Raw genomic sequence first — 26318 nt, 5'->3', positions numbered from 1 at the left:
ATTTTGTTATGTGTATATGTTACCACAATAAAGAAACTCCAAATATTCTTTAATAAATGCCTTAAGTGGGAATTCCTTGGCAGTCCAGTGGTTAGGACTCAGAGCTTCCACTGCCAGGACCCAGGTTCAATTTCTGGTTGGGGAACTAAGATCCCACAAGCTGCACAGTTCAGCCAAAAAAATGAAAAAGCCTTAAGTCTGGGAGAAGAGACGAAGAAATCAGAAATGAGGGGGGTGAAGCAGAGGGCTGAGACTCATGAAGAGGGGACAAGAGGGACAGCAGGAGCCTCCCCTTTCTCCAGCCTGCTCAGGCCACCCAGCTCAGGCTGCAGCCTCCCGCCCTGGTTCTAGGGTTCACCAGGGCAGAAAGTTCCAGGAGGGGCTATCTCTCTGTATCCTGCTTTCCAATCCCTTAAGGGCGTTCTCTTACTCCCTAGAGTTGGGAGTCCAGCCTCCGCTTCACTCTTGCTATGTGTTTAAGAACAAGCCATTTCCCTGTCTGAGCCTCCGTCTCCTGGCCGTGGATAAGGCTCAGGAGACCGCCTACCTCTCTTCCTAAACACTGTAAGATTCTCATAGTGGTTCTATAACTCGGGTTCACTCTGCCTGGATTCCAGCAGGAGTCCCAGAAGTCACGCCCAGGACCTCCTCAGCAAGCCCCAGCAAGTGGCCCTGTGCTCTCCTGCCCTTTCTGCTGCTCCTTCACAGGACTGTGCAGTGGTGCCCTTTCTGCTGCGCCTGCCTTGAGACCCGAACCATGCTGGGAGCCTGTCACACGTTCCCAGGGGAAGCTTACGGTGCATCCCATTTTATGCTCGGGGTGGAGGGCCGGGGGTTGAGGGGGTGGGGGGGAGGCAACTCAGGGACTCGGCCTGAGGCTCCAGGTGAAGCCTCCCGAAGCTCAGAGCCCCTTCGGGTGCAGGAGCAGCGGCGGGATCACCAGGGTACACTTCCCGAGGAAGGAAACCACAGCGGTCGGGAGGGCGAGGTCAGTGATTTGGTGATTTGTCCGGAAACCAGAGCTGGGGCAGCACTAGGCAAGGCGAGCACAAACCCAGCTTCCGCTCGGGACTGTCTATGGAACTTCGCTGGGATGAGGAGCCCACCAGACCCTAGCCAAATTAATTAAGGAACAAATTCCTAATAGACCACCTGGGGGCGGGGCCGCGGGGCAAATAGGAGCTCTGAGTCGGGCTTTGCGATGGGCGGGGCCCGCTGCTGGGGCGTGGCTTTGGGCGGAGCCCGGGCGCTCCGCCCAGCGTCTCGGAGGGACTGCCCGCGAGCGCTATGGCGGCGGATCAGCGAGGGAAGGCCGCGACTCTGGCCCTGAGGCGGCGGCTGCTCAGGTACAGAGACAGCAGCGTGGGGGCGGCGCGTACGACGTACGCACGTCCGGCGCGGAGCCTGCAGGCCTCAGCTCCGCCGGGTCTCGTCCGGCTCCCGAGCCTACGGCCCCTGAGACCCTGCGGCGTTCAGCCTGTGGCAGGCGGTCGCTTCCTGCGCCTCCCCCGCAGCGTCTTATCCAGCCTCGCAGCTGCAGCCGGGCGCCGGGGAAGACCTCCCTCAGTGGTGGCCTGCTCTCTGGACCTGGGGCCGGCCAGACAGAGACCCAGGAAGGGATTGAAAGTCCAGATGAAAGGTGGGGGTGGGGGGAGTCGGCTCACAGGCATCCTTAGAGAAAGTCTACCCTTGACCTGTGTCTGAGGGGCTCTTGGTGAACGTGGAGCGTGAGGCAGCCTTGGGCTAGAGCTTGGGCCTGGCCCCCAGCAGGGCAGCAGGCTTGGCAAGCAAGGACCATTAGGGCCGAGAGCCAGCCCTCTTCACTCTCCCAGCAAAGAGACACTGCCCTAGGGAGTCCGTGGGTCTGGAGCAGCCACTTTTTCCAGGACCCAGGGGACTCTGGGCACATTCATTCATATATGTATGAAGCCACATAGTCTTCAAATGACAAACAATTTTAGTTTTAGCAACTTCTTAACCCATCCTTCACCTTTCCAGCCACCTGTGGAGTGGGGGAACTGGAGGCAGGGGCACAACACCTTGCCCTTCAAGCTTTTGTCCTTTCCAGAAACTGGGAAGATGTTGGGGGAGGCCTGTGATGGGTGGGTTTCATCCTTCAGATCTTCAGACATGGCTGTCCATTTGTTGCCTGTCCCTACAGCAATTCCTGCAGACTCTTTTTTCCTGAGGATCCTATTAAGATTGTCCGGGGCCAAGGGCAGTACATGTATGATGAACAGGGGGCAGAATACATCGATTGCATCAACAATGTGGCTCACGGTCAGTATCACACTTCAGGATGGGGCAGAAGAGGATGCCAAGACAGAACCTAGTTCAGGGGTAATCTTCAGGTTGCAGAGAGGTTCAGGGAACTCAGGTTCAACTTAGCCAGCATCCATGTGCAGAGGAGACCCAGTCTTTCTATGGAAACTGTGGAAACATCCAAACACTAGCTGTGCTAAAATGCTTCCCTGGTGGCTCAGATGGTAAAAAGCCTGTTTGCAGTGCAGGAAACCCGGGTTCAATCCCTGGGTTGGGAGGATCCCCTGAAAGAGGAAATAGCAACCTACTCCAGTATCCTTGCCTGGGAAATCCAATGGACGGAGGAGCCTGGTGCGCCACAGTCCATGGGGGTCACAAAGAGTCAACATGACTGGGTGACTTAACACCACTAAAGCTGTGCTAAACCAGCAGGAGTCAAAGACCTAAGTCTAGCGGTTCAGTTCCACTTGGAACTAATGGTGAGTTCAGAGAACAGCAGTCAGCCTAGCCATGATCAGCAACCCAACAGGACCCTGGCCAGGCCCTGGCAGTCACAGCAAGGCTTTAGCCCTGGTAACCATCTCAGGTCCTGGACGAGGAAACTTAAGTAGGAATTCAGTTAACCAGATGAGGCCACCAGAGCTGGTGGAAGGAACAGGAGTCCAGTGACCCAGTAGGGAAATTAGAAGTTAGTAGAGCTGAAAGCAGGGGATTTAGTTTCATTCTTCCTGGGTTCATATCCCTGTCCTCCACTTACTCCCTCTGTGGTCCTGGGCAAGCTTCAGTCTGTTCGGTTTGCTCATTTGCAGAATGGACATGATGATACTAGGTACACACCTCCAGGCATTTGGAGGGATTGAGTTAATTCATGTAACTTGCTTTGAGTGTGCCTGACACTTGGCGAGCCGCCAGTCATCTTCATTCTCTGGTTATAATCCTTGGCTGTTGGCCCTCATTACCTCCAGCCTCCCTAACTGGTAAAGTCAAGCAGACACCCCAATGCCATCTTCATCCCCGAAATCCACCCCCCATCTTTGTCAAGAGCAAGGCCTCAAGAAGCTTCTTCTAGATCAGGTTTCTGCTAGAGAACTTTGCCTTCTGCCGGAATCTCAAGGTCTCCTTTCTAGGGCTTCCCTTCCAGACTGGCACCTCTGTCTTCAGACTCCCCTCTTTCCTCTGTACCTCTCCCTCCATAACTGCATCTCCTCTAGTTGGGTTTACAGATTGGGGCTGGGGGAGGCCTGGAGGGATTGGCTGATCGGAGCCAGCCGTATGATAGAGGTGGCCCTCTTGCAGTTGGGCACTGCCACCCTCTCGTGGTCCGAGCAGCACACGAACAGAACCAGGTGCTCAACACCAACAGCCGATACCTGCACGACAACATTGTGGATTATGCGCAGAGGCTGTCAGAGACCCTGCCAGAGAAGCTCTGTGTGTTTTATTTCCTGAATTCTGGGTAAGTGCACTATGGTATGGCCAGCCCCCAGTAAAAAGATGAGGCAGCAGTTTGCTCACATGGGCAAAGCATAGTGTAACCAACTGAGTCTGGGGAGAGGCAGCCCTCGGTGTGCTGGGCACTCACACTTCCCAGCTGCAGTCCCTGCTGCTTCTCTGTCAGATCCAGTTTCCTATTCTCTTTGTAAGGGGTGCCATTACCTCCCTTGTAGGATTGTTTTTGGGGCTTACCAAGGTAATATGTATCTTTGTTTGCTCTAAGAATATAGGGGCATGGTGCTGGGAGCTATAGCCAAAATCCCAGCTCCATAAGGAACAGAAACATCCAAGATTCTTCAGAGAAATACAAAATAACAAGGAGGAGTCTTGGTCTAGAGGAAAAGTACAGAGAATCAGTACGCTTGCCTGGAAAATCCCATGGATGGAGGAGCCTGGAAGGCTGCAGTCCATGGGGTCGCTGAGGGTTGGACACAACTGAGCAACTTCACATTCACTTTTCACTTTCATGCATTGGAGAAGGCAATGGAAGCCTACTCCAGTGTTCTTGCCTGGAGAATCCCAGGGACAGGGGAGCCTGGTGGGCTACCGTCTATGGGGTTGCACAGAGTCCGACACAACTGAAGTGACTTAGCAGCAGCAGAAGCAGTGAGGGGGGCTGGCCTCCTCTGAGAGGGTTGGGGAAGACTTCCCTGAAGAAGTAATGTTAGGCTAAGCACTGACTGGGGGCTACCTGGATGAGGAGGAAGAAAGGTTGCTGCCAACTGCATTTGCAGTATTCTTGTCAAGGTTGGTCATCACACAGAACAGCCTGTGCAAAGGCCCTGTGGCAGGACGAGTATTTGCACAGTTGAACTGAAAGACAGCCATTGAAGGAAGGCAGAGCGTGGGAGAAGACACTGGGGAGGGAGGCAGGGCCTGTCACTCAGGGCTTCTTTAGTCAAGTAAGGTACTTGTTTATCCTAAGAGCATTGGGAAGCCATCAGAGAGCTTTAATCAGGTAAGTGCTGTCACCAGGGCTGGAGGAGAGCAAGAATGGACACCGTTAGGCACCAGTTTAGTGACTGGGTGACAGGAGATGCTACACTGGGAGTAGTGATGGCAGGTGAAGGCATGTACACAGAACCAACCCAGTGGGCCCTGGAGAGAAGAGTACAGAGAATAATGAGGCATAGGAGTGCGGAGACCTGGTCTCTCTGCTGCCCTTGTCTTCCTGTGTCTCAGTAATATTGATAGTTACCACTCTCTGGAAGTGCTTTCTGGTCTTGCTGCCAGAACATTTCATGCTTCTGGTTTTCTGCCAGCTTCTGGCTGCTACTCTATCTCCTTTGCCGATTCCTCCCCTTCCATTTCTCAGGGCTGATCTTCTCTGAGGCCCTCTCCTTTCCTGATCTCATCCATTCCTGTGTATTTTATATTGTCCACATGCTGCTGACTCCCACATTTGTATCTTAGACCCAGATGTTCCCTGTGTGTTTCTGCCTCAAGGCTCCAACCACCCACTTGACTTTGGAACATGTCTAGCGTCACCTGTCCAACAGACCCAAGAGTTGACCGACTTCACTAACACGTGGCATGGGACTGTGGCATTTGCTCTCCCTGACGTTCCCAGGCAGCTGCCCCAGACCTTCCCCCAGAAGGCCGGCTGTGCCTCACCACCACCACCCTCTCTCTCCTGGCAAATGACAGAGGAGTGTGCACCTCTGCTCAAGTTAGCAACGCGCCCTCCTTCCAGTCCTGCATTAAGCCCGTCACATCTGTCTGCACGTTGGCTCCTAACTCCATCCAACTCTCTCCATCCACACGGCCACCACGTGCTCTCATCTTTGTGTCCTTCTTCTAGTTCTCCTCACTTGCACCTTAATTGCTTTCTACTCCATTAGATACACAGAGAGGCTTCCTCCTCATATGGGAGCTGAATCATGTCCCTTCTCTGATTAAAACTTGACGATGGCTTCATCTGGCACTGAGAAGAAAACCCAGGCTCCTTCTGCAGCCCTACCTGTCTTCCTCACTTCCTCTCTCAGGCTTCTCCTGGCCTTTTTTGTCGTCTTGTGGTTTCCCGAGCTCTTTTCCTTCACAGGGTCTTTGTGTGCTGCTCACTCTGCATAGGAACTTTATTCTCAAGGCTCTACAGGTATGGCCTTAGTCAGCTTTGGCTGCCATAGTAAAACACTGCAGACAAGGTGGCTTAAACAGAAATGTGTTGTCTCATAGTTCTGGAAGTCATAATCCAAGATCAAGGTGCTGGCAGGTTTGGTTTCTTTGAGGCCTCTCTCCTTGATTGCAGGTGGCAGCCTCCTCGCTGTCTTCACATGGCCTTTTTCCAGTCATGCACAATCCTTGATGTCTCTTTGTGTGTCCAAATGTCTTCTTTTAAAGACACCAGTCATACTGGTTTAGGGGCACACAAATGGGCTCATATTAAGTTAATCGCCTCTTGAAAGGCCCTGTCCCCAAATACAATCACATTCTAAGATATTAGGAGTTAGGGCTTCAACACATGGATTTTGGGGGACATCCCTTATCAAAGGTAGAGCCCCTTCTAGTTCTTGACACCCTATGTCCATTGTAGTGCTTACCAAATGATCGTTCTGTCTGCATTTTAGGGCTTCCGTGACACATACTAGAACGTAAGTTCCAAGAAGGCCAGGGCCTGCCTGTTTTACTTAATGTTTTCGCCCCCAGCTCCTAGCACATTGAAGGCATTTGATACATATTTATTGAATGAATAAGTGAATGACTAACGAATGGTGTCCTAAGAATCTTCTTGCTGCTAGAAGGGTTCCTCCATTCCCCTCCAGGTTTCTCTATAGGAAGCAGTTATCCAGGAGGGAAAGGCCTGAACAGCTGCTCAAGAAGTGTTCACCTTTTCTGTCATAGGTCAGAAGCCAACGACCTGGCCCTGAGGCTGGCACGCCAGTACACAGGACACTGGGATGTGGTGGTATTAGATCAGTAAGTGCCATTTCCAGAAGCATGGGCATGCCGCTTATTGGGAATCAGTGAGGCTCTGACTTTAGGTGCCTTGGGAAGGAAAGATGAGAGGCCTGGGCCTGCAGAGGATCACGAGGACCTGGCCACAAAGACACCCCCATGCGGATACCCAGCTTCTCTTTCCCCTGGCATCTCTTCCATTATGACAGCTTCTGGGAAGCAGAGAATGCTTTAAAAGGTGGTGAGAATTGGTCCCACATTTTAGGTATTAAAACTGTAACTCCCAGTGTATTTAGTATCTGCTGTGTGCAAGACCCAGGCACAGGGTTAGAGCATTATCACATTTAAAATCACAACCACAAGAGAGAAAGAGCACCCTGCCCCAACTTTACAGAGAAGAGAACTGAACCCAAAGATTTTAACAGTTAGCCACCATTACATAGCTAATGAGTGGCCTTGTAGGAAGGCTTGCTGACTCCAAGACCTGTGCTCATTCCTGGCCCCAGGACTTGGGCTGTGTCAGAAAGCTTGGTCTTGCCTGACTGTTTCCTGAGATGGATGGACAGTGGTCAAGGCCACCCAGGAGGTACGAGCCTAAGTCCCCTCTCCTTTTTCCTCCCCAGTGCTTATCACGGTCATCTGAGCTCCCTGATTGACATCAGCCCCTACAAGTTCCGGGACCTGGATGGGCAGAAGGAGTGGGTCCACGTGGTATGCGCTGCTCAAGTGGGCAACAGGTCGGTGCTTGCACCCCAGCCTGGGTGACGTGGCGCTGTCCCTCCCCACAGGCACCTCTCCCAGATACCTACCGGGGCCCCTACCGGGAAGACCACCCCAATCCAGCTGTGGCCTACGCCAGTGAGGTGAAACGTGTGGTCAGCAGCGCACAGGAGAAGGGCAGGAAGGTAACCGTATCCATGCAGCTCTGGTCCAGCAAGCTGCAAATGTTGCTTGCCCTGGACTGGATCTTGGGAACCCTGAGAGAAATTGGAACCAGGGCTTGCCCTGTGGGAATCTAGGAGTGGGGTTAATTGTTCAGTTGAGAGTTTAGGTAGAGATATATCCTGGACATTACTAGAGTCCAGCAGTCCAGGCTGGACTGGTGTGGGTGTGAAGGTGGGCCTGTCGGGGGAGAAGCAGGTACTGACTAATTTTAGTAATAGAAGGTAAGTAGGCATTAGCCACTCAAGGCAGGGTAGGAGGTAGACAAAGGCATCTTCAACAGCCCAGTGGCCTGTGCAGAAACCATGTGACTGCAGAGTCAGGCTGTGCAGGCAGAAAATAAGCCTAGAAAGGCAGGCGGGACCATAGGTCAGAGGACTGCAAGTGCCCTTCTAGCCGAGGGGCTAGAGGCTATAGGGGACCTTTACAGAATTTTAAGAGAGAAGGTAATGGGACCAGGGGATGCACTTGAATGGTGTCAGCCTGACATGGTGCCCTGCAAAGGCCCTGTTGGCCTGAGCAGTGGGGAGACGAGAGATTGTCTTACCCTGGAAGAACAGCAGCCACAGCAACAGTAGAAGGGAGGCAGCTAGCAATTGGTGTGAAGGCTCTCTAGAAGACTTTGCTGAAACAGTGGCAACTGAACACAGGATATACAGAAAAGACCAGCCAAAAAGGTTGGCAGAATCAGCTGGGAAACTTGGCTTACGCATTTCAGATGCTCTGCACCTACTTGTATTAAATCAAGTAGATTTAATAAGAGATTGCTCTGAAGGTTAGCATGGGTGGGTGACCAGTTTCCCACCCCACTGGTCCTTTCTTTATCGCAGCAGTAGCCTCTGAAACAGCTCCAAGGCAGAGCAGAGTTTGGAAGTCATTGCCGTAAGCAAAAGGGTTGGTGATGGGTTTTAAATAGGACAATGATGAGCTCAGTGTCTGGGTTGAGGCATTACCCTGGTGGCCAGTGAAGGATGGACTGGAAGAGATGTCCAGTTAGAAAGCAGCTGCAGGAGGGCAAGGCAGAAACTAGCAGATCTGCCCAGGAGGGGGAAGGAGGGTACAAAGATGTTACAGGGATAAGAGTCAGAAGCTGTGCCAGCTGATGGGTGAAGAAGGTGGCTGGATCAAGGATGGGGCCAGATTTCTGTCCTAATTAGGAGGAATGGGATTCACCTTATCGGGGGAAGGAAGGAACAGGTTTATGGCGGAGAAGTCAGTGAATTTCATCTGGAACACACTAAGTACAGGGGGTCTTACTGCCAGGTGGTAAAAATTGATTTGAGGCCTGAAAAAACTTCATTGCAAATATTCAGATAGGATGTGGAGCCCAAAGTTGGGGGCACGGTGATAACAGTAACTCATGTTTGGAGCCAGCACTGAGCCAGCATCAGAAGATGCACCAGCTTGCCACTCAGCCCCACCACAGTGCCACTCCCTTCTCCTCCACAGATTGCAGCGTTCTTTGCTGAATCTCTGCCCAGTGTGGGAGGGCAGATCATTCCCCCTGCTGGCTACTTCCCAGAAGTGGCAGGGTGAGTAGGTGGGAGAGGCTGCCTGAGGGTGGGGTCTCCTAGCCTTGCTTCCAAATTCCAACCTCAGCCTGGCCTATTTGCCAGAGTTGTCAAAGTCCCTGAAGAAATAGTGGCTCCCAAAAGGCCAGATACCTGCCTCAGGACCCCACCTTACTTTTGGCAACACCAGGATTCAGAGTCCCAGGACATCTCAGCTCCTGGTTTACACCCTCTCACCACAGTCTCCCATCAGCCGTGTGTCCTCTGCCACAGGCACATCCGCAGGGCCGGAGGGGTCTTTGTTGCAGACGAGATTCAAGTGGGCTTTGGCCGAGTAGGCAAGCACTTCTGGGCCTTCCAGCTGCAGGGGGAAGACTTCGTCCCCGACATTGTCACCATGGGCAAGTCCATAGGCAATGGCCACCCTGTAGCCTGCGTGGCCACAACACAAGCTGTGGCAAGGGCATTTGAAGCCACTGGCGTTGAGTACTTCAACACGGTGAGTAAAACCTCCAGACCAGGAAGCACCATGGTAGCTTCTGTACAAACAAACTCGCTGCTGCTGCTGCTGCTGCTAGGTCACTTCGGTCGTTGTCCAACTCTGTGCGACCCCATAGACGGCAGCCCACCAGGCTCCCCCGTCCCTGCGATTCTCCAGGCAGGAATACTGGAGTGAGTTGCCATTTCCTTCTCCAGTGCATGAAATTGAAAAGTGAAAGTGAAGTCGTGTCCGACTCTTAGCGACCCCATGGACTGCAGCCTTCCAGGCTCCTCCATCCATGGGATTTTCCAGGCAAGAGTACTGGAGTGGGGTGCCATTGCCTTCTCACTACTACTCACTAGTTTTTTGGTAAATATAATTATTTTTCATCAATATTAATAGATATAACCCATATAAACAAAACCTTTTCAGCTTCCTCACAAATTTGGGGAGTATAAAAGGTTCTAAGACCAAAAGTGTAAGAACCACTACATTATCATTCAATTCTAGTTTTTTCAAATCTTTTTATTAACTTCTGACTTATTACCACTTTTTCTTTTGATATTTTTTCTATAAAATATGGTGAGGTGATCTGGTATTTGATTGTTCTACATGTCCTTAGGAAATTGTGGGTTCTCTAAATGTTGTTTGCCAGACTCTCTGAATATCTCTTGAGTCACACTTGTTAATTATGTTGTTTGAATCTTCTATATTCTTGCTGGATTTTTTTTCTACTTAATCTATTAATAATTAAGGATTATTTAAATATCACACTATGATGAAAAATGATCAACTTTTTCTCATAATACTATTAATTTTTACTTCAGATATTATGAAGCTATTAAGTATGTGTGTATTTTTAAGGGGTGTCATGCCACTTGGCTTGAGGGATCTTAGTTCCTCTACCAAGGATTGAACTTGCGCCATTAGCAGTGAGAGCACAGAGCCCTAACCACTGGACTGCCAGGGAATTCCCAGTATATGTGTATTTTTTTTTTGTATGTTCATTGGGAATTGAATCTTTTTCTTGATTGAGTTATAATTGACATTTGTTTCAGGTGTACAACATAATTCAGTACTTGTATGAAAGTAGTGAAAGTGTTAGTCACTGGTGTCTAACTCTTTGCAGCCCCATGGACTGTAGCCCTCCAGGGCTCCTCTGTCCATGGAATTCTCCAGGCAAGAATACTGGAGTGGGTAGCCATTCCCTTCTCCAGGGGATCTTCCCGACCCAGGAATCAAAGCGGGGTCTCCTGCATTGCAGACAGATTCTTTACCAGCTGAGCTACCAGGGAAGTCCATTGTACAGGCATTACCACTGTCTTAGTTTTCGTTATTATACATTTTCAATCACCCCCCAAAGCATCCCCATACCCATTAGCAGTCACTCCCCATTGCCTTCTCTCTACAAATCCTGGCAATCACTAACTTTCTTTCTGTCTCTGTAGATTTGCCGGTTCTTGACATTTCACATAAGTAGAGCCACACAATATGTGACTGTTTCTGTCTGACTTCTGTCACAAAGCGCAGTATTTTCAAGATCCATCCATTGTCATAGCATGAATCAGTTCTTCATTCCTTTTTTTGAATGAATAATGTTTCATTGTATGAGCATATCATGTTTCATTTATCTGTTCTTCAGTTAACGTTTTAGCTATTTGCCTTCCTTGGTTATTATGAGTAATACTGCAGTTGACCATTCAGTGTGGATGTTTTGGTATGGACATATGTTTTCAGTTCTTTGGAGCATATACCTATGAATGAAATTGCTGGGTTACATGGCAACTCTAAGTTTAACTTTCCAAGGAATGACAGACTTTTTCCAAGCAGCTATACCACTTTACATGCAATTTATGAGGGTTCCAGTTTTTCCGTATACTCTCCAGCATTTATTTTCTGTCTTTTATCATAGCCATACTAGTGAGTGTGAAGTGGTATCTTAATGTGATTTGCATTTGCCTGATGGCCAGTGGTGTTGAGAATCTCTTATGTGCTTATCGGCCATACACACACACACACTCCAATGTATATGACATATATATTCCAATATGTTGTTGTTCTTGTTCCGTTGCTAAGTTGTGTCCAACTCTTTGTGACCCCAAGGGCTGCAGCGTACCAGGCTCTTCTGTCCTCTACTCTCTCCCAGAGTTTGCTCAAATTCATTTCCATTGAGTTGGTGATGCTACCTAACTGCCTCATTCTCTGCCACCCACTCTTCCTTTAGCCTACTATCTTTCCCAGCATCAAGTCTTTTCCAGTGAGTAGACTCTTCACATGAGGTATCTGAAGTATTGGAGCTTCAGTTTCAGCATCAGTCTTCCAATAAGTATTCAGGGTTGATTTCCTTTAGGATTGACTAGTTTGATTTCCTTGCAGTCCAGAGGACTCTCAAGAGTCTTCTTCAGCACCACAATTCAGAAGCATCAGTTCCTCAGCATTCAGCCTTCCTTATGGTCCCACCTTTCACATCCATCTATGACTACTGGAAAAACCATAGCTTTGACTATGCAGATCTTTGTCAGCCAAGTGATGTCTCTGGTTTTTAATAAGCTGTCTAGGTTTGTCATAGCTTTCCTTCCAAGGAGCAAGTATCGTTTAATTTCATGGCTGTGGTCACAGTCTGCAGTGATTTTGAAGCCCAAGAAAATAAATCTGTCAGTGCCTCCATTTTATCCCCTTCCATTGCCGTGAAGTGATGGGACCACATGCCATGATCTTAGTTTTTTAAATGCTGAGTTTCAAGCCATCTTTTTCACTCTCCTTTTTCACCCTCATCAAGAGGTTGTTTAGTTCCTCTTCACTTTCTCTAGAGTGGTATCCTCTTCATATCTGGGGTTGTTGGTATTTCCCCTGGCAATCTTGATTCCAGCTTGTGATTTATCCAACCCAGCATTTCTCTTGATGTACTCTGCATATAAGTTAAATAAACACAGTGACAATATACAGTCTTGACGTACTCCTTTCCTAATTTTGAACCAGTCTGTTGTTCCATGTCTGGCTTTAACTGTTGCTTCCTGACCTGTATACAGGTTTCTCAGGAGACAAGTAAGGTGCTCTGGTATTCCTATTTCTTTTAAAGAATTTTCCACAGTTTGTTGTGGTCTACACAGTCAAAGGTTTTAGAGTAGTCAATGAAGCAGCTGTAGATGTTTTTCTGAAATTCCCTTGCTTTCTCTATGATCCAACAAATATAGGCAGTTTGATCTCTGGTTCGTCTGCCTCTTTGAAACCCAGCTTATACATCTGGAGGTTATCGGTTCACATTCTGCTGAAGCCTAGCCTAAAGGATTCTAAGCATAAGTTTGCTAGCATGTGAAATGAGCACAGTTGTTTAGTAATTTGAACATTCTTTTGCATTGCCTTTCTTTGGGATTAGAATGAAAAGTGACCTTTTCTAGTCCTGTGGCCACTGCTGAGTTTTCCAAATTTGCTGACATATTGAATGCAGCACTTGAACAACTTTGTCCTTTAGGATTTGAAATAGCTCAGCTGGAGTTCTGTCACCACCACCAGCTTTTCTCATAGTAATATTCCTAAAGCCCACTTGACTTCATACTCCAGCTTTTGCCCATGAAGCCTTTGCCCAGCTTCATGTCCAGCTCTAGATGAGTGACCACACCATCATGATTATCTGGGCCATCAAGACCTTTTTTGTACAGTTCTTCTGTATATTCTTGCCACCTCTTCTTAATCTTGTCTGCTTCTGTTAGATCCTTACTGTTTCTGTCCTTTATCATGCTGGTCCTTGCATGAATGTTCCCTTGATGTCTCCAGTTTTCTTGGAGAGATCTCTAGTCTTTCCCATTCTATTGTTTTCCTCTGTTTCTTTGCATTGTTCATTTAAGAAGGCCGTCTTATCTCTCCTTGCTATTCTCTGCAACTCTACATTCAGTTTTGTGTATCTTTCCCTTTTTCCCTTGCCTTTCACTTCTCTTCTTTCCTCAGCTATGTATAAAGCCTCCTCAGACAACCACTTTGCCTTCTTGCATTTCTTTTTATTGGAATGGTTTTGGTCACTGCCTCCTATACAGTGTTACAAACCTCCATCCATAGTTCTTCAGGCACTCTGTCTACCAGATCTAATCCCTTGAACCTATTCATTACCTCTACTGTATAATCATAAGGGTTTTTTTTTTTTTTAGGTCATACCTGAATGGCCTAGTGGTTTTCCCTACATTCTTCAACTTAAACCTGAATTTTGCAATAAGGAGTTGATCTGAGCTACAGTTAGCTTCAGGTCTTGTTTTTGCTGACTGTATAGAGCTTCTCCATCTTTGGCTGCAAAGAACATAATCAGTCTGATTTCAGAGACTGAGTCATCTCTTGGGTTGTTCGAAAAGGGCATTTCCTATGACCAGCATGTTCTTTTGACAAAACTCTGTTAGCCTTTGCCCAGCTTCATTTTGTACTCTAAGGCCAAACTTGCCTGTTATTCCAGGTATCTCTTGACTTCCTACTTTAGCATTCCAATCTCTTATGATAAAAAGGACATCTTTTTTTGGTGTTAGTGCTAGAAGCTGTTGTAGGTCAACTGGTCAACCTCTTTGGCGTCAGTGGTTGGGCACAGACTTGGATCACTGTGATGTTGAATGATTTGCCTTGGAAACAAACCAGGATCATTCTCTTGTTTTTAAGATTACACTCAAGTACTGCATTTCAGACTCTCTGGTTGACTCTGAGGGCTACTCCATTTCTTCTAAGGGAGTCTTGCCCATAGTAGTAGATATAATGGTCATCCAAATTAAATTTGCCCATTCTATCCATTTTAGTTCACTGATTCCTGAGATGTCAATATTCATTCTTCCTATCTCCTGCGTGACCATGTCCAATTTTCCTTGATTCATGGACCTAACATTCCAGGTTCCTATGCAATATCATTCTTTACAGCATCAGACTTTACTTTCACCACCAGAAACATCCACGACTGAGTGTCATTTCCACTTTGGCACAGCTGCTTCACTCTTTCTGGAACTATTAGTAATTGCCCTCTGCTCTTCCCCAGTAGCATATTGGACACCTTCCAGTCAGGGGGTCTCATCTTCCAATGTCATATCTTTTTGCCTTTTCATACTGTTCATGAGGTTCCCATGGCAAGAATACTGGAGTGGGTTGCCATTTTCTCCTCCAGTGGACCACGTTGTGTTGGAACTGTTTACTGTGACCCGTCTGTCTTGGGTGGCCTTACAAGGTGTGGGGCCATAGCTTTATTGAGTTACACAAGCCCCTTTACCATGACAAGGATGTGATTCTTGAAGGAGATTCCAATATATATGACATATGTATTTGAAATAATATATCCTTTGCACATTTTTAAATTGGGTTACTTGTCTTTTCCTTTTTTTTGCTGAGTTTAATATTTCTTTATATATCCTAAATACTAGTTTTTTTATGTTCTTATCAAACATAAAATTTTCTCCCTTTGAGTTGTCTTCTTTTGAAGCACAAAAGTTTTTAATTTTGATGAAGTCCAGTTTATTTTTTCTCTGGTTGCTTGTACTTTGGAGTCATAGCTAACAAACCATTACCTAATCAAAGATCAGGAGGATTTATACCTGTATTTTCCTCTAAAAATTCTCTAGTTTTAGTTCTTATAGTTAGGTCTTAGATCCACTTTGAGCTAATTTTCAGATGGTATGAGCTGGAGTTACTCAGCTTGGCATCCAGTTGTCCCAATACTTTTTTGCTGAAAAGACTATTCTTTGTTATATTTTACTCCATTAAGTGGTCTTAGCACCCTTGTCAGGAATCAACCAATCATAACTATATGGATTTAATGGTTTCTTTATAAACTTTCAGCTGTGTTCTATTGATCTGTATATCTACCCTCTTGCCAGTTCCACATAGTCTAGACTACTATACTTTGTAGTATGTTTTAAAATCAAGAACTGTTAGTCCTCCAGTCTTTGTTCTTCTTTTTGAAGATTGTTTTGTCTGTTCTGGGTCCCTTGCATTTCATTGTGAATTTTCAGAATCAGCCTGTCAATTTCCATCTAAAAAGCAGCTTGGAGTTTGATAAGTGATTGCATTGAAGCTGTAGATCAATTTGGAGAGTATTGCCGTCTTAGCAGTATTAAGTCTTCTAATCTATAAACATATCTGTCCATTTATGTAGGTCTTTTGATTTTTTTCAGTGATGTTCATAATTTTCTTCATAAAATGATGAAAAAAATTTGCATCCTACACAGCATGCAGGATCTTAGTTCCCTGACCTGATATCAAACCCGCACCCCCCGTAGTGGAAGCATGGCGTCTTAACCACTGGACTGCAGGGAACTCCCTGTAAAAGTCTTAGTTTACTCCTAAGTATTATTTTTTATGGCTTTATAAATGGAATTGTTTTCTTCATCTTACTTTAAGATTCTTCATTTATGGTATATAGAAATGTAGATGATTTTTGGATATCAATCTTGTATCATGCAACCTTACTGAGTGCATTTATTAGCTCTAATAGTTTTTTACAGATTCTTGAGAATTTTCTATGTACAAAGTCATGTCATCTATGAATAGAAATAGTTTACTTGTACCTTTCTATTCTGAATGCCTTTAATTTCTTTTTCTTGCCTAACTGCCCGAGAATCTCCAGTATAATGTTGACTAGAAATAGCAAAGGTAGACATCTTGTCTTGTTCCTAATCTTAGGGAAATAATGTTCAGTCTTTCACCATCGGGTATAATATCAGCTGTGAGTTTTTCTTTTTTTTTTTTAGCTGTGAGTTTTTCATAGAAGCATTTTATCAGGTTGAAGAAGTTCCTTTTTTCCCTAATTTGTTGAGAGCTTTTATAATGAAAGGCTGTTTGGGGTTTTTGGGGCTGTATTGGGTCTTAGTTGTGATCCACAGGCTTTCCTAGGGTGCACGCTTTTCTGTAGGTGTAGAGTACAGGCTCCAGAGCATACAGGCTTAGTAGTTATGACACACGCGCTTAGTTGCCCCACAGATCTAGTGTGAGATCTTAGTTCCCCAACCAGGAATCAAACCCATGCCCCCTGTTTTGGAGGGCAAATTCTTAACCCCTGGACCACCAGGGAAATCTGGAAAAGCTGTTGAGTTTTGTCAAATTCTCTTTCTTCATTTATTGTAATGATTGTTTGATTTTTTTTTGTCCTTCATCCTATTAATATGGTTAGTATTTACATTCCTGAGATTAAGTCCACATGATCATGGTGTATAATCCTTTTTATATGTTGCCAGATTCAATTTGTTATTATATTTTTGGAGGATTTTACATCTAGTTCTTAAGAGATATTGATCTATAGTTTTCTTGGGATATCTTTGTCTGGTTTTGGTATCAGAGTAACACTGGTTTCAAAAAATGAGGCAGGAAGTGGTCATGCCTCTTGTGTCTTCTGGAAGACTTTCTGAAAGATTGGTGGTAATTCTTTAAACATTTTGGTAGAATTCACCAGTTGCTTTGTGGGATTTTTTTTTTATTACTGATTAGTTGCTTTTACTTGCTTCAGGTCTATTCAGATTTTCTATTTCTTCTCAAAGCAGTGTTAATACTTTTTATCTTTCTGGGAATTTGTCTATTTCATCGAAGTTGTCTAGCTTGTTGACATATGTTCATATTATTCCCCATAGGAACTCATTTTTACTTGTATAAGATTGGCAGTGATATATCCTCTTTCATTCCTGATCTTCATAATTTGACTCATTTTTATCTTTGTCAGTCTCACTGATGTCTGTCAATTTTGTTGATTTTCTCAAGGAATCAGTTTTCGGTTTTGTTGATTTTTTTTTCTTTTGTTTTTCTATATTTCTGTTTATTTCCACTATATAGTCTTTATGATTTTCTTTCTTTTTGCTTTGGGTTTAGTTTGCTCTTCTCTTTTATACTTTCTTAAAGTGAAAGTCAGAGAAGGCAATGGCACCCAACTCCAGTACTCTTGCCTGGAAAATCCCATGGACGGAGGAGCCTGGAAGGCTGCAGTCCATGGGGTCATTCATTTGCGCTTTTTTTAACAAAAGTATTTACAGAAACCAAGTTTTCTGTAAGCAGTACTTTTATTGCATCCCACGAGTTTAGGTATGTTGTGCTTTTTTCCTTTTTCCTTTATCTCTAAATATGTCCTAATCTTCCTTATGACTTCTTTGACCCATTGTTTCAGTTAATTTCTACATACTTTTTAGTTTTTCTTTGTTCTTTGTTTCTAGTTTTATTCTGCTGTGGTGAGAAAAGATACATTCTAGGATTTCAGACTTTTAAAATATATCAACACTTGTTTTATGGTCTAATATATATAGTCTATCATGGAGAATGTTCCATGTGCACTTGAGAAGAGTATTTATGCTGCTTTTTTGAAGTGGAGTGTTCTGTATATATCTGTTAAATCTAATTGGCTTATAGTGTTGTTCAGGCTTATTTCCTGGTTGATCTTCTGTCTAGTTTCTTACTGAAAATGAGAGATTGAACGCCCAACCATTTTTGTTGAGTTCTATATTTCTCCTTTCAGTTCAGTTTTTGTTTTATGTATTTGGGGGCTCTAATTTTTTTAATATAAATTTATTTTAATTGGATGGGGGCTCTATTATTAAATACATAACTCTTTTATCATTATAAAATGTTTTTCTATGTTGCTAATAGCAGTTTTAATCTTGCAAGTCTTTTATGTCGAATATTACAATAGCCACCCCAGCTCTCTTGGTTTCTGCTTGCATGGCATACATTTACTCTCTCGCTTTCAACCTACTTGTGGGATTTGAGTTACTGTCTGATGTCCTTTCACTGAAGAAATATTGTTAGTATTTCATGTAAAGTAGATCTGCTGCTGACAAATTTTTTCAGTTTTTTGATTATCTAGAATTATCTTAGTTTCTCCTTTATCTTTTTTGAAAGTTTTTTCCCCACACCATGCGGCTTGCAGGATGTAGGCTGTTAGTTTCCCTATAGGGATTGAACTCAGGCCCTTGGCAGTGAGAACGTGGACTCCTAACCATGGGACCCCCAGGGAATTCCCATCTCCTTTATATTTGATGGATACTTTTACTTTATATAGAATTCTGGACTGACAGTATTTTTCTTTCATCACTTTGAATAGGCCAGCCCACTGTCTTCTGGCTTTTAGGGTTTCCAAAATGTTTCCCTGGTAGCTCAGTGGTAAAGAATCTGCTTGCCAATGCAGGAGACCCAAGTTTGATCCCTGGGTTGAGATCCCCTGGAGAAGAAAATGGCAACCCACTCTAGTATTGTTGCCTGAGAAACCCCATGGACAGAGGAACCTGATGGGCTACAGTCCATGGAGTCACAAAACAGTCGGACATGATTTTGCAACTAGAAACAACAATGGTGAGGAATCAGCTATTAATCTTGTTGAGGATCTCTTGTATGAGATGAGTTGCTTCTCGATAATTTCAATTTTTTTTTGAGGTATAATTAACATACAACATCATATTAGTTTCAGGTGTACCATATGATTCACCATCTGTGTATGTTGCAAGATGGTAACCACAGTAAGTCTACTTGGCATCCCTCACCAAAAAGGTAGTGTTTTTTCCTTGTAATGAGAACTTTTAAGGTCTGTTCTCTTAGCAGCTTTCAAGTATACAGTACAGTATTACTTGTCTGCCTGCCTGTTTGCTTGTTTTGGCCACACCACGGGCATGTGTGATCTTAGTTCCCCAACCAAGGATCAAACCTGTGCCCCTTGAAGTGAAAGTAGAGTCTTAACCACTGGACTGCCAGGAAAGTCCCCAGTACTGTTAACTGTAGTCACCATGCTGTACAGTACATGCCTGTGATTTATGTATTCTATAACCCATTTCACCCACCCTCTTGGTTTTTGTCTTTCGATAGTTTGGTTATGTTGTGTCTAGGTATGGAGTATTCTACTTGGAGTTCATTGAGTTCCTTGGATGTTTAAATAGTTGTTGGGGTTTGGTTTGGTTTTTTTTTTTAGTCAAATTTATTAAGTTTCTTACCATTGTTTCTTCAAATATTCTTTTTGCTCCTTTCTCCCTCTCCTCTCCTGGAATTCTCCTTTGTATATGTTGGAATGTTTGGTCCCACATCTCTCTGAGGCTCTGTTCATTTTTTTGTCATTCTTTTTTCTTTCTGATTTTCAGACCTGACATATCTTCAAGTTTACTGATTCTTTCATCTGCCTGATCACATCTACTGTTGACCTCTTAGTGAATTTTTCATTTCAGTTACTATGCTTTTCTATTGAGTTCTTTTATAAATTCAGTTTCTTTATTGATATTCCAAATTTGGCAGGACACTATATTCATGCTTAGCTTTTTAGTTCTTTAGATACTATTTCTTCTAGTGTTTAAGCATATTTATAACATCTGATTTAAAGTCTTTGTGTAAAAAAAGAAAAAGTCTTTGTCTAATGAGGCCATCATTGAGCTTCCTCTAGAACAGTTTCTATTGATACTACCCCACCACTACCACTGCTCCATATATGGACCATGCTTTCATGATTCACAATTTTCTGTTGAAAATTAGACATTGAAAATAATATAATGTAGCAAATCATTTTTCTTCCTCATGGTTTGTTGTTTGTATATTGCCTTTTCTAAACTAGTTCTGTAAAGTCTGTGTTGTCATGCGTGACCACTATAGTCTCTGCTTGGTTAGATTTGAGATTGTCTAATGACTAGACAGACATCTTACATTCCTGAAACCAAGAGCTGTGTCAGTCTTTGACAAGGGGCCCTATGTGTGTGTTGGCACATGCCTTCAACACTCAGCCAAGCAGCTGACAGCTCTGCCTTAGCCTTTATTTCCTTCTTCTGTGAACCCTCAAGTTAGCTGGTGGTAAGAGCTTAGAGCTTTTCCAGGCTTCCTGAACATGCACATAGCATGGGGTATGAACATAGCCCTACACATCTGCATGGCCTTTTAAATGCCCAGGACTATGGGCATTTAGGAAAAAGCCCAGGGCTTTTTTCATTTTCCTTCTATTGTTCCCCTGTGGTGATCTTGGGGAAAAGACCTATCTGCTATGCTAGTTCAGCATGTTGACCAGGCCACAATTGTAAACCAAAGATGCTGTGGGTAGGGACTTCGCTGGCAGTCTGGTGGTTAAGACTTCACCTTCCAATTCATGGGCTTGATCTCTGGTCAGGGAGCAAAGATCCCGCATTTTTCTGGGCCAGAAAACCAAAGCATAAAACAGAAGCAATACTGTAACAAATTCAATAAAGACTTTAAAATTGTCCACATCAAAAAAAAAAAAAACAAAACACAATGACACTATGAGTGGAACATACCACCTTGTAATGAGTTCACAGTTGGTAATAATATACAGTTAGTAACCTCAATTCATCCCCTGTGTCCATTCCACATATAATTTGTTGTGACATTATCAGAAAGCTGCCTCATAGCAGAATCACCTAGGAAGGTTTTTATGATCTCAGGTATGAGATTTTGCACCCAAATTTCCAAGATGGTCTACAGGATACCACTACATACCCATTAGAATAGCTGCAATTAAAAATGCCACAATTCCAAATGTTTTTGAGGATGTGGAGTTCCTGGGATTTCATAGACTAATGGTACAAGTGTAATATGGTACACAACCACTTTGGAAAACAGTTTCACATTTTTTATAAAGTTAAATGTACATTTATCAAGCAGTCTAGCAGTTCCGTTCCTAGGTATTTACCTAAGAGAAATGAAACCATATGTTAACAAAAAGACTTTATTATAAATTGATAAGTTTTATTCATAAATAGACAGAAATCAAAATAAGCCGAGTCTATCAGCAGGAATTTGGATAAACAAATTGTAGTATGTCTATACAGTGGAATACTATACAGCCATAAAATGAACAAACTACCAATACACATATTAAGTTTTTAAAAACATTGAGCAAAAGCTAAGCACAAAAGTGTTCATATTTTGTGATTCTATTCATATAACATTCCAGAAAAGGCAAAACTGTGGCGAGAAAGCAGGTCGGTGGTTACCTGGGCCAGTAGTGGAGAGGGGCACAAGGAAGCTTGGGGAATGGTAGAAATGTTTTATATCTTCATGGTAGTGGAGTTTCTACAGGTATATACATTTGTCATATGAGGTAGACACAACTGAGCAACTAAGCATAGATTTGTCAAGTCACACTGAACTATATACACTTAAAATATATGCAGTTTATTGTATGTATGTTGCTCCAGTCGTGTCCAACTCTTTGCGACCCCATGGACTATAGCCCACTGGGCCCTTCTGTTCATGGAATTCTCCAGGCAAGAATACTGGAGTGCATTGCCAGGCCCTCCTCCAGGGGATCTCCCTAACCCAGGGATCTTATGTCTCCTGCATTGGCAGGTGGGTCCTTTACCACTAGCACCACCTGGGTATGTATACTATACCTCAGTAAAGGTTTTAAGATTCACTTAAAAAAAAAAAAGATGGTCTGTAGGAGGTCCCCTAGCCAGATAGTCTAGGTTTAAGTCAGACATAACATATTTTTATGTGAAGTCTCTTCTTTTAAGACATTAATACCTAATTCAAAACCTTTAATTATGCCACACAAGCCAAACAAAATGAATCCTCAGGCTCCATTTGGCTCACAGGCAGCCAGCTTGTGATGTACGCCCTAAAATCTACCTTGAGCTCAGCCGGTAAAGCTGTGAGCTAAAACTACAGAGTGACTTTTCCTGGGTGTGGCTCTGGCATGTTGCTCTTGATTCTCCTTGGAAGAGGTGATGGGTAGTACAATGAAGTGGGCCTGGGTCCAGTCCATGAGATGGGACCCGGAAGCCTTCTGACAAAAACCAGTTCTTTGAGAATGCCCAGAACACCCTCTCTTCTGATTTTTGCATCTTCCTGGGGAACCTGCTGCACCCCTGGCTTTCTTACTGGATCCCTGCTAATGCATCTCCATTAGTACCTGGACAGGTGGGGATGACCCATGGGGCCTCAAGAGAACCCCATCTGCTGCCCAGAACACTTGAGTCATTGGTTCATGCCTGTCCTCATCTGCCTTTGGAATGTGTGTGGCAGTTCTGCTGCCCCTCACGCTCCCTGGGGCATGGCCCACTCTGCTGGGCACCTGAACTGCCCTTTGTCCCCTGGCTTAGTTTGGGGGCAGCCCAGTGTCCTGTGCTGTGGGGCTGGCCGTCCTGGATGTCTTGGAGAAGGAGCAGCTGCAGGCTCACGCAGCCTGTGTGGGCAGCTTCCTGATGGAGCTCCTTGGACAGCAGAAAGCCAAACATCCCATTCTTGGAGACATCAGGTGAGGCTAAAAACAGCAGTCATTATCTGCCAGGGGCCTGGTATGGTTCCTTCATTCACCCTGTCACCCCACCTGGGATGGTGGCAACTTTTATTGAGGAGAAACTGAAGCACCTATAGGTGCTCTTGCCCAAGATGGCACCTGGCGGGAGGTGGGGTGGTAAAGCCAGAATCAGACTTTACTCTGTCCACACTGAGGGTTCCTCCCTATCATTTAGTTCCTGGTACTGACCACCCTCTGAGGGTTCCTACAACTCTCAGCCTCCGTGGGAGGTAGAGGTGTGAGCCCTGGTCAGCTTTCTGACAGGGGCTTGGCTGAGACCCAGGCAGCCTTGTCTCCTGAGATGTCACCTTCTGCTCCAGGGGTGTTGGGCTCTTCATTGGTGTGGATCTGATCAAAGATGAGGCCACAAGAATGCCAGCAACCGAAGAGGCTGACTACGTGGTGTCCAGGTATTTTTTCCTTGAAACAAGTTGCCTTTGTAGTATTTACTGCTCTGACTGGGAAAGAGCTCCCCCCTTGCCTCTCCTTTTTGACCCACGCCCCCACACATGCTGGGCCCACAGAGTGCAGGCCATTCCCAGCCTGAGCAGCCACTTCGACCAAGACAATACCAAAGCTGCTGGAGCTCTCAGACCCAGGCAGCCACAAGCCTGCATTTCACAGCCCCAGGCTGCCTGAGAGAAGCAGCTTCTCCAGAGCCACAGCTGGGACTGTGGCAGAAGCAGACTCCCTATTGCTAGAGGTTTTCAGATGGACTCCTGCTCATCTCGGCGGGGAGTGTCTGAGGACTCGGCATGGCATCTCGAGACTCAGAAGCCCTCACTCCCGACCCTGGCTTGCATGTTCACTTGAGCCCCAGGACCCTTCCCCTTCTTGTTTAGTTATTCCCTTTTTTCTTCCATTCTTTACTCCTACCCACTTCCCCCACCTTGGAAAACCCATCTAGTGTTTGATGTGTATTCTTATTCAAGTTGTAAAATGTGCATCCATTCTGTTTTGAATTCATACAAACTATATTGATGTAAAAATCTCTCCACATGGATTTGGAGGCTGACCCCTCCTGCATGGCCACCCAACCCTTGCCTTTCTGCTGAAGCACATCCACCAGCTTGCCCACCAGTTCTCTCAGGGAGCCTCAGGACTCGGGAATTCAGAATGATCTCTGGGAAAGAGGGAGCCAGCTCTTCAGCCAAGCCTGCCTGCCTCCACCTTACAAGCACCCCTCTCTGCACCCCACCCCCCAGCCCCGTGTAGTCTCTCCAGTTGAGTGACAGCAGTGCCAGTGTTTCACCGGCAGTCACCCTGCTAGGAGGAGCCAGAGCTGGATTTGAAGTCAGAACCTGGGCTTTCTAGCATGGCTGTTGTCAGTGCCAGGAAGACCGGGATGGGATAAGGGAGCCAGAGGCAGGCTGAGGACACTGTTCCTGATAAGACTTACATAAAATACACTTTAAAAATGAGAGCAGTGGGTCAGAGAATGTAAATAGTCACATCAGACCCCTTCTCTGAGAGGCCAAAATACCTTCCTGGGTTAAAAGTGTAAATGTGGACTATTAAAAGTTATTACTAGGTACCAGTGATAATGCTGAAGAGAGTAAAGTCATCTTCCAAAAAGAACTGGAAATTAAAACTGGATAGTCCAGCCTGGAGTTACAAGATAGTCTGGGGGCAGGGTAGAGAAGGGGGTGGCAGGAGTTACTGAAGCTAGGTTACATGAATTCACTGCACTATTCTATTTGTGAATGCTGGACCCTTCCTATGACAAAAAGTAAACCATGCAGGACATAAACCATATGTCGAAATGGAAAAAGCAGGGCATCTTGACATCCACGTTGTAGCCCCACGGCCATTCTGTTTGGCTTACACTGGGCCTCTAGGGATGGATGAAGCAAGACCCCTGCTCTGGGGGCGGAGGTTGGGGGGTGGCAGCAGCCTCAGGGCACCTCAGATGGGATTGCTGTGCTTGTCTTTGATGCTAGGCCACAGAGTTGGTCAGGAATCTGGGTGGGGGTTGGCCAGTGCTGTTATTTTGGTGGGAACTGGCTTAGGTGGGTTCTGAGAGCAGTATGGCTGCCAACACCAGGCTGAGAAGTCTGAAGATCTGTATGAAGCGCCCTTGGCTGGTGGGCAGCAGGATCTGCTGTGTCCTACCCTCACAGGCTTAAGGAGAACTACATTTTGTTGAGCACGGACGGGCCTGGGAGGAATGTACTCAAGTTTAAGCCCCCGATGTGTTTCAGCTTGGACAACGCACGATACGTGGTAGCAAAGCTAGATGCCATCCTGACAGGTGAGCCTGGAGCCACAACCTCCCAGGATGCCCAGGGACAGGGGTCTAACAGCTGAGCCAGGTGTCCTCTGAGCAGTGCAAGGAGTGGGGAGGCCTATTCCTGCCTGTGCCCCCAAAACTCGGAGCCCTGGGCAGGCACCAGTGTGGCATGCAGGACAAGGGAAAGCAGGGCTGGGCCCAACTGTCAGAACCACAGTGGGAGATTTCCATTATATCTTATAGCTTCTTATACCCTCATAGCTTCCCTGAGACAGGTGGCAGCAGCTTTGTTTTTCAGTTGCTAAGTGGCTAAAATGAGATGCGCTCAGGACAGATTCAACGTGAGATCCCTTACCACATTGGTCTCCCGTCGACTCCCCTACAGCCCAGGGGCAACCACCCCACCATCCCCAACCAGATTACTTTCTACTGTACTGCCCCCAGTTCTCCCTAGTAGAGACATTTGGAACGGGACCTGCTGGGAAAAGGGAATGTATTTTTGAAGGTGGACCATTCTGAGTGGTCCTGTGGTATTTTTCAGACATGGAAGAGAAAGTGAGAAGTTGTGAGACCCTAAGGCTCCACTCCTGAGGCAGCCCTGCTGAGAGGTATCTTTCTCTAGGTAAGTGGCCTTGCTTCTTGTTCCCAGAAGACTCAGAGCTGGCTTCCTTACCATCCATCAGCAGCTCCTGTATTTGTTCCAAGTGGTGTATCTTTCCCACAGGTTAATTTCAACACTGGGAGGCTCTAGGTACCTTGAGCTCCACATCGCTCACCCCTGAAAAGCTATTTCCTTCCCCAGCCAGTTCCTCTATAAGATACAGAACTTTTGTGAGGCTATATCCACCCAGGCCCCAGACAAGGGCTGCATCTTAGGTCTCAGTCCCTAGACTTGGCGCTCCAGCCAAGCCAGCAAATACCACTGCCAGATGGGGCCGTTACATGACAACCAGGAGGGACACTGTTGCCCAGATCCAGCTGGTCCTTTGTGTATCCCCTCTCGTCTTCAGGTTTCACAACTTCGCTGGGATAGAATCCCGTTTTCAATGGCAAGTCAACACAGGTGTTCCAGGGTGCTCCAGACTCCAACTGGCCTGGGCCAGCATCCCCATTCAAGGTGGTAACCCTCACTGTACTGTCTTCACCTCCTTGAACAACTGCCTCAAACCTCTGCCGCTCCACTTTCTTTAAAGCTGTGCAAGTCCTATGCAGGGCCAAGTCATTAAAGGAAACTAACCAAAGACGAAGACAGTGTGTGGTTATGCCTGACAGGATGCCTTAGGA

General features: G+C 45.7%; 1 protein-coding gene across 6 annotated transcripts; it reads left to right on the top strand.

The window, feature by feature from the left end:
- The first annotated feature begins 1257 nt into the window (after positions 1-1257).
- Positions 1258-26281, top strand: PHYKPL (5-phosphohydroxy-L-lysine phospho-lyase). Of its 6 annotated transcripts, XM_027970044.2 has the most exons (13): positions 1258-1346; positions 2162-2280; positions 3559-3718; positions 6598-6672; positions 7275-7362; positions 7440-7556; positions 9043-9125; positions 9378-9603; positions 22608-22762; positions 23125-23214; positions 24925-25055; positions 25576-25656; positions 26045-26281. In XM_027970044.2, the coding sequence occupies exons 1-12, from the start codon at positions 1288-1290 to the stop codon at positions 25623-25625; spliced, it is 1353 nt and encodes a 450-aa protein (XP_027825845.1). In that variant the 5' UTR covers positions 1258-1287; the 3' UTR covers positions 25626-25656; positions 26045-26281. The 6 variants fall into 6 exon arrangements, 3 of the variants coding, with proteins under 3 accessions (XP_027825845.1, XP_042106315.1, XP_060272378.1); XR_006059921.1 differs by having other exon boundaries at positions 23125-25656; XM_042250381.1 differs by having other exon boundaries at positions 24925-26281.
- The last annotated feature ends 37 nt before the right edge of the window (positions 26282-26318 follow it).

The sequence above is a fragment of the Ovis aries genome, chromosome 5 (assembly GCF_016772045.2).
Source record: "Ovis aries strain OAR_USU_Benz2616 breed Rambouillet chromosome 5, ARS-UI_Ramb_v3.0, whole genome shotgun sequence".
In the NCBI taxonomy this organism is placed as follows: Eukaryota; Metazoa; Chordata; class Mammalia; order Artiodactyla; family Bovidae; genus Ovis; species Ovis aries.
This window is presented reverse-complemented; position numbering and strand designations above follow the sequence as displayed.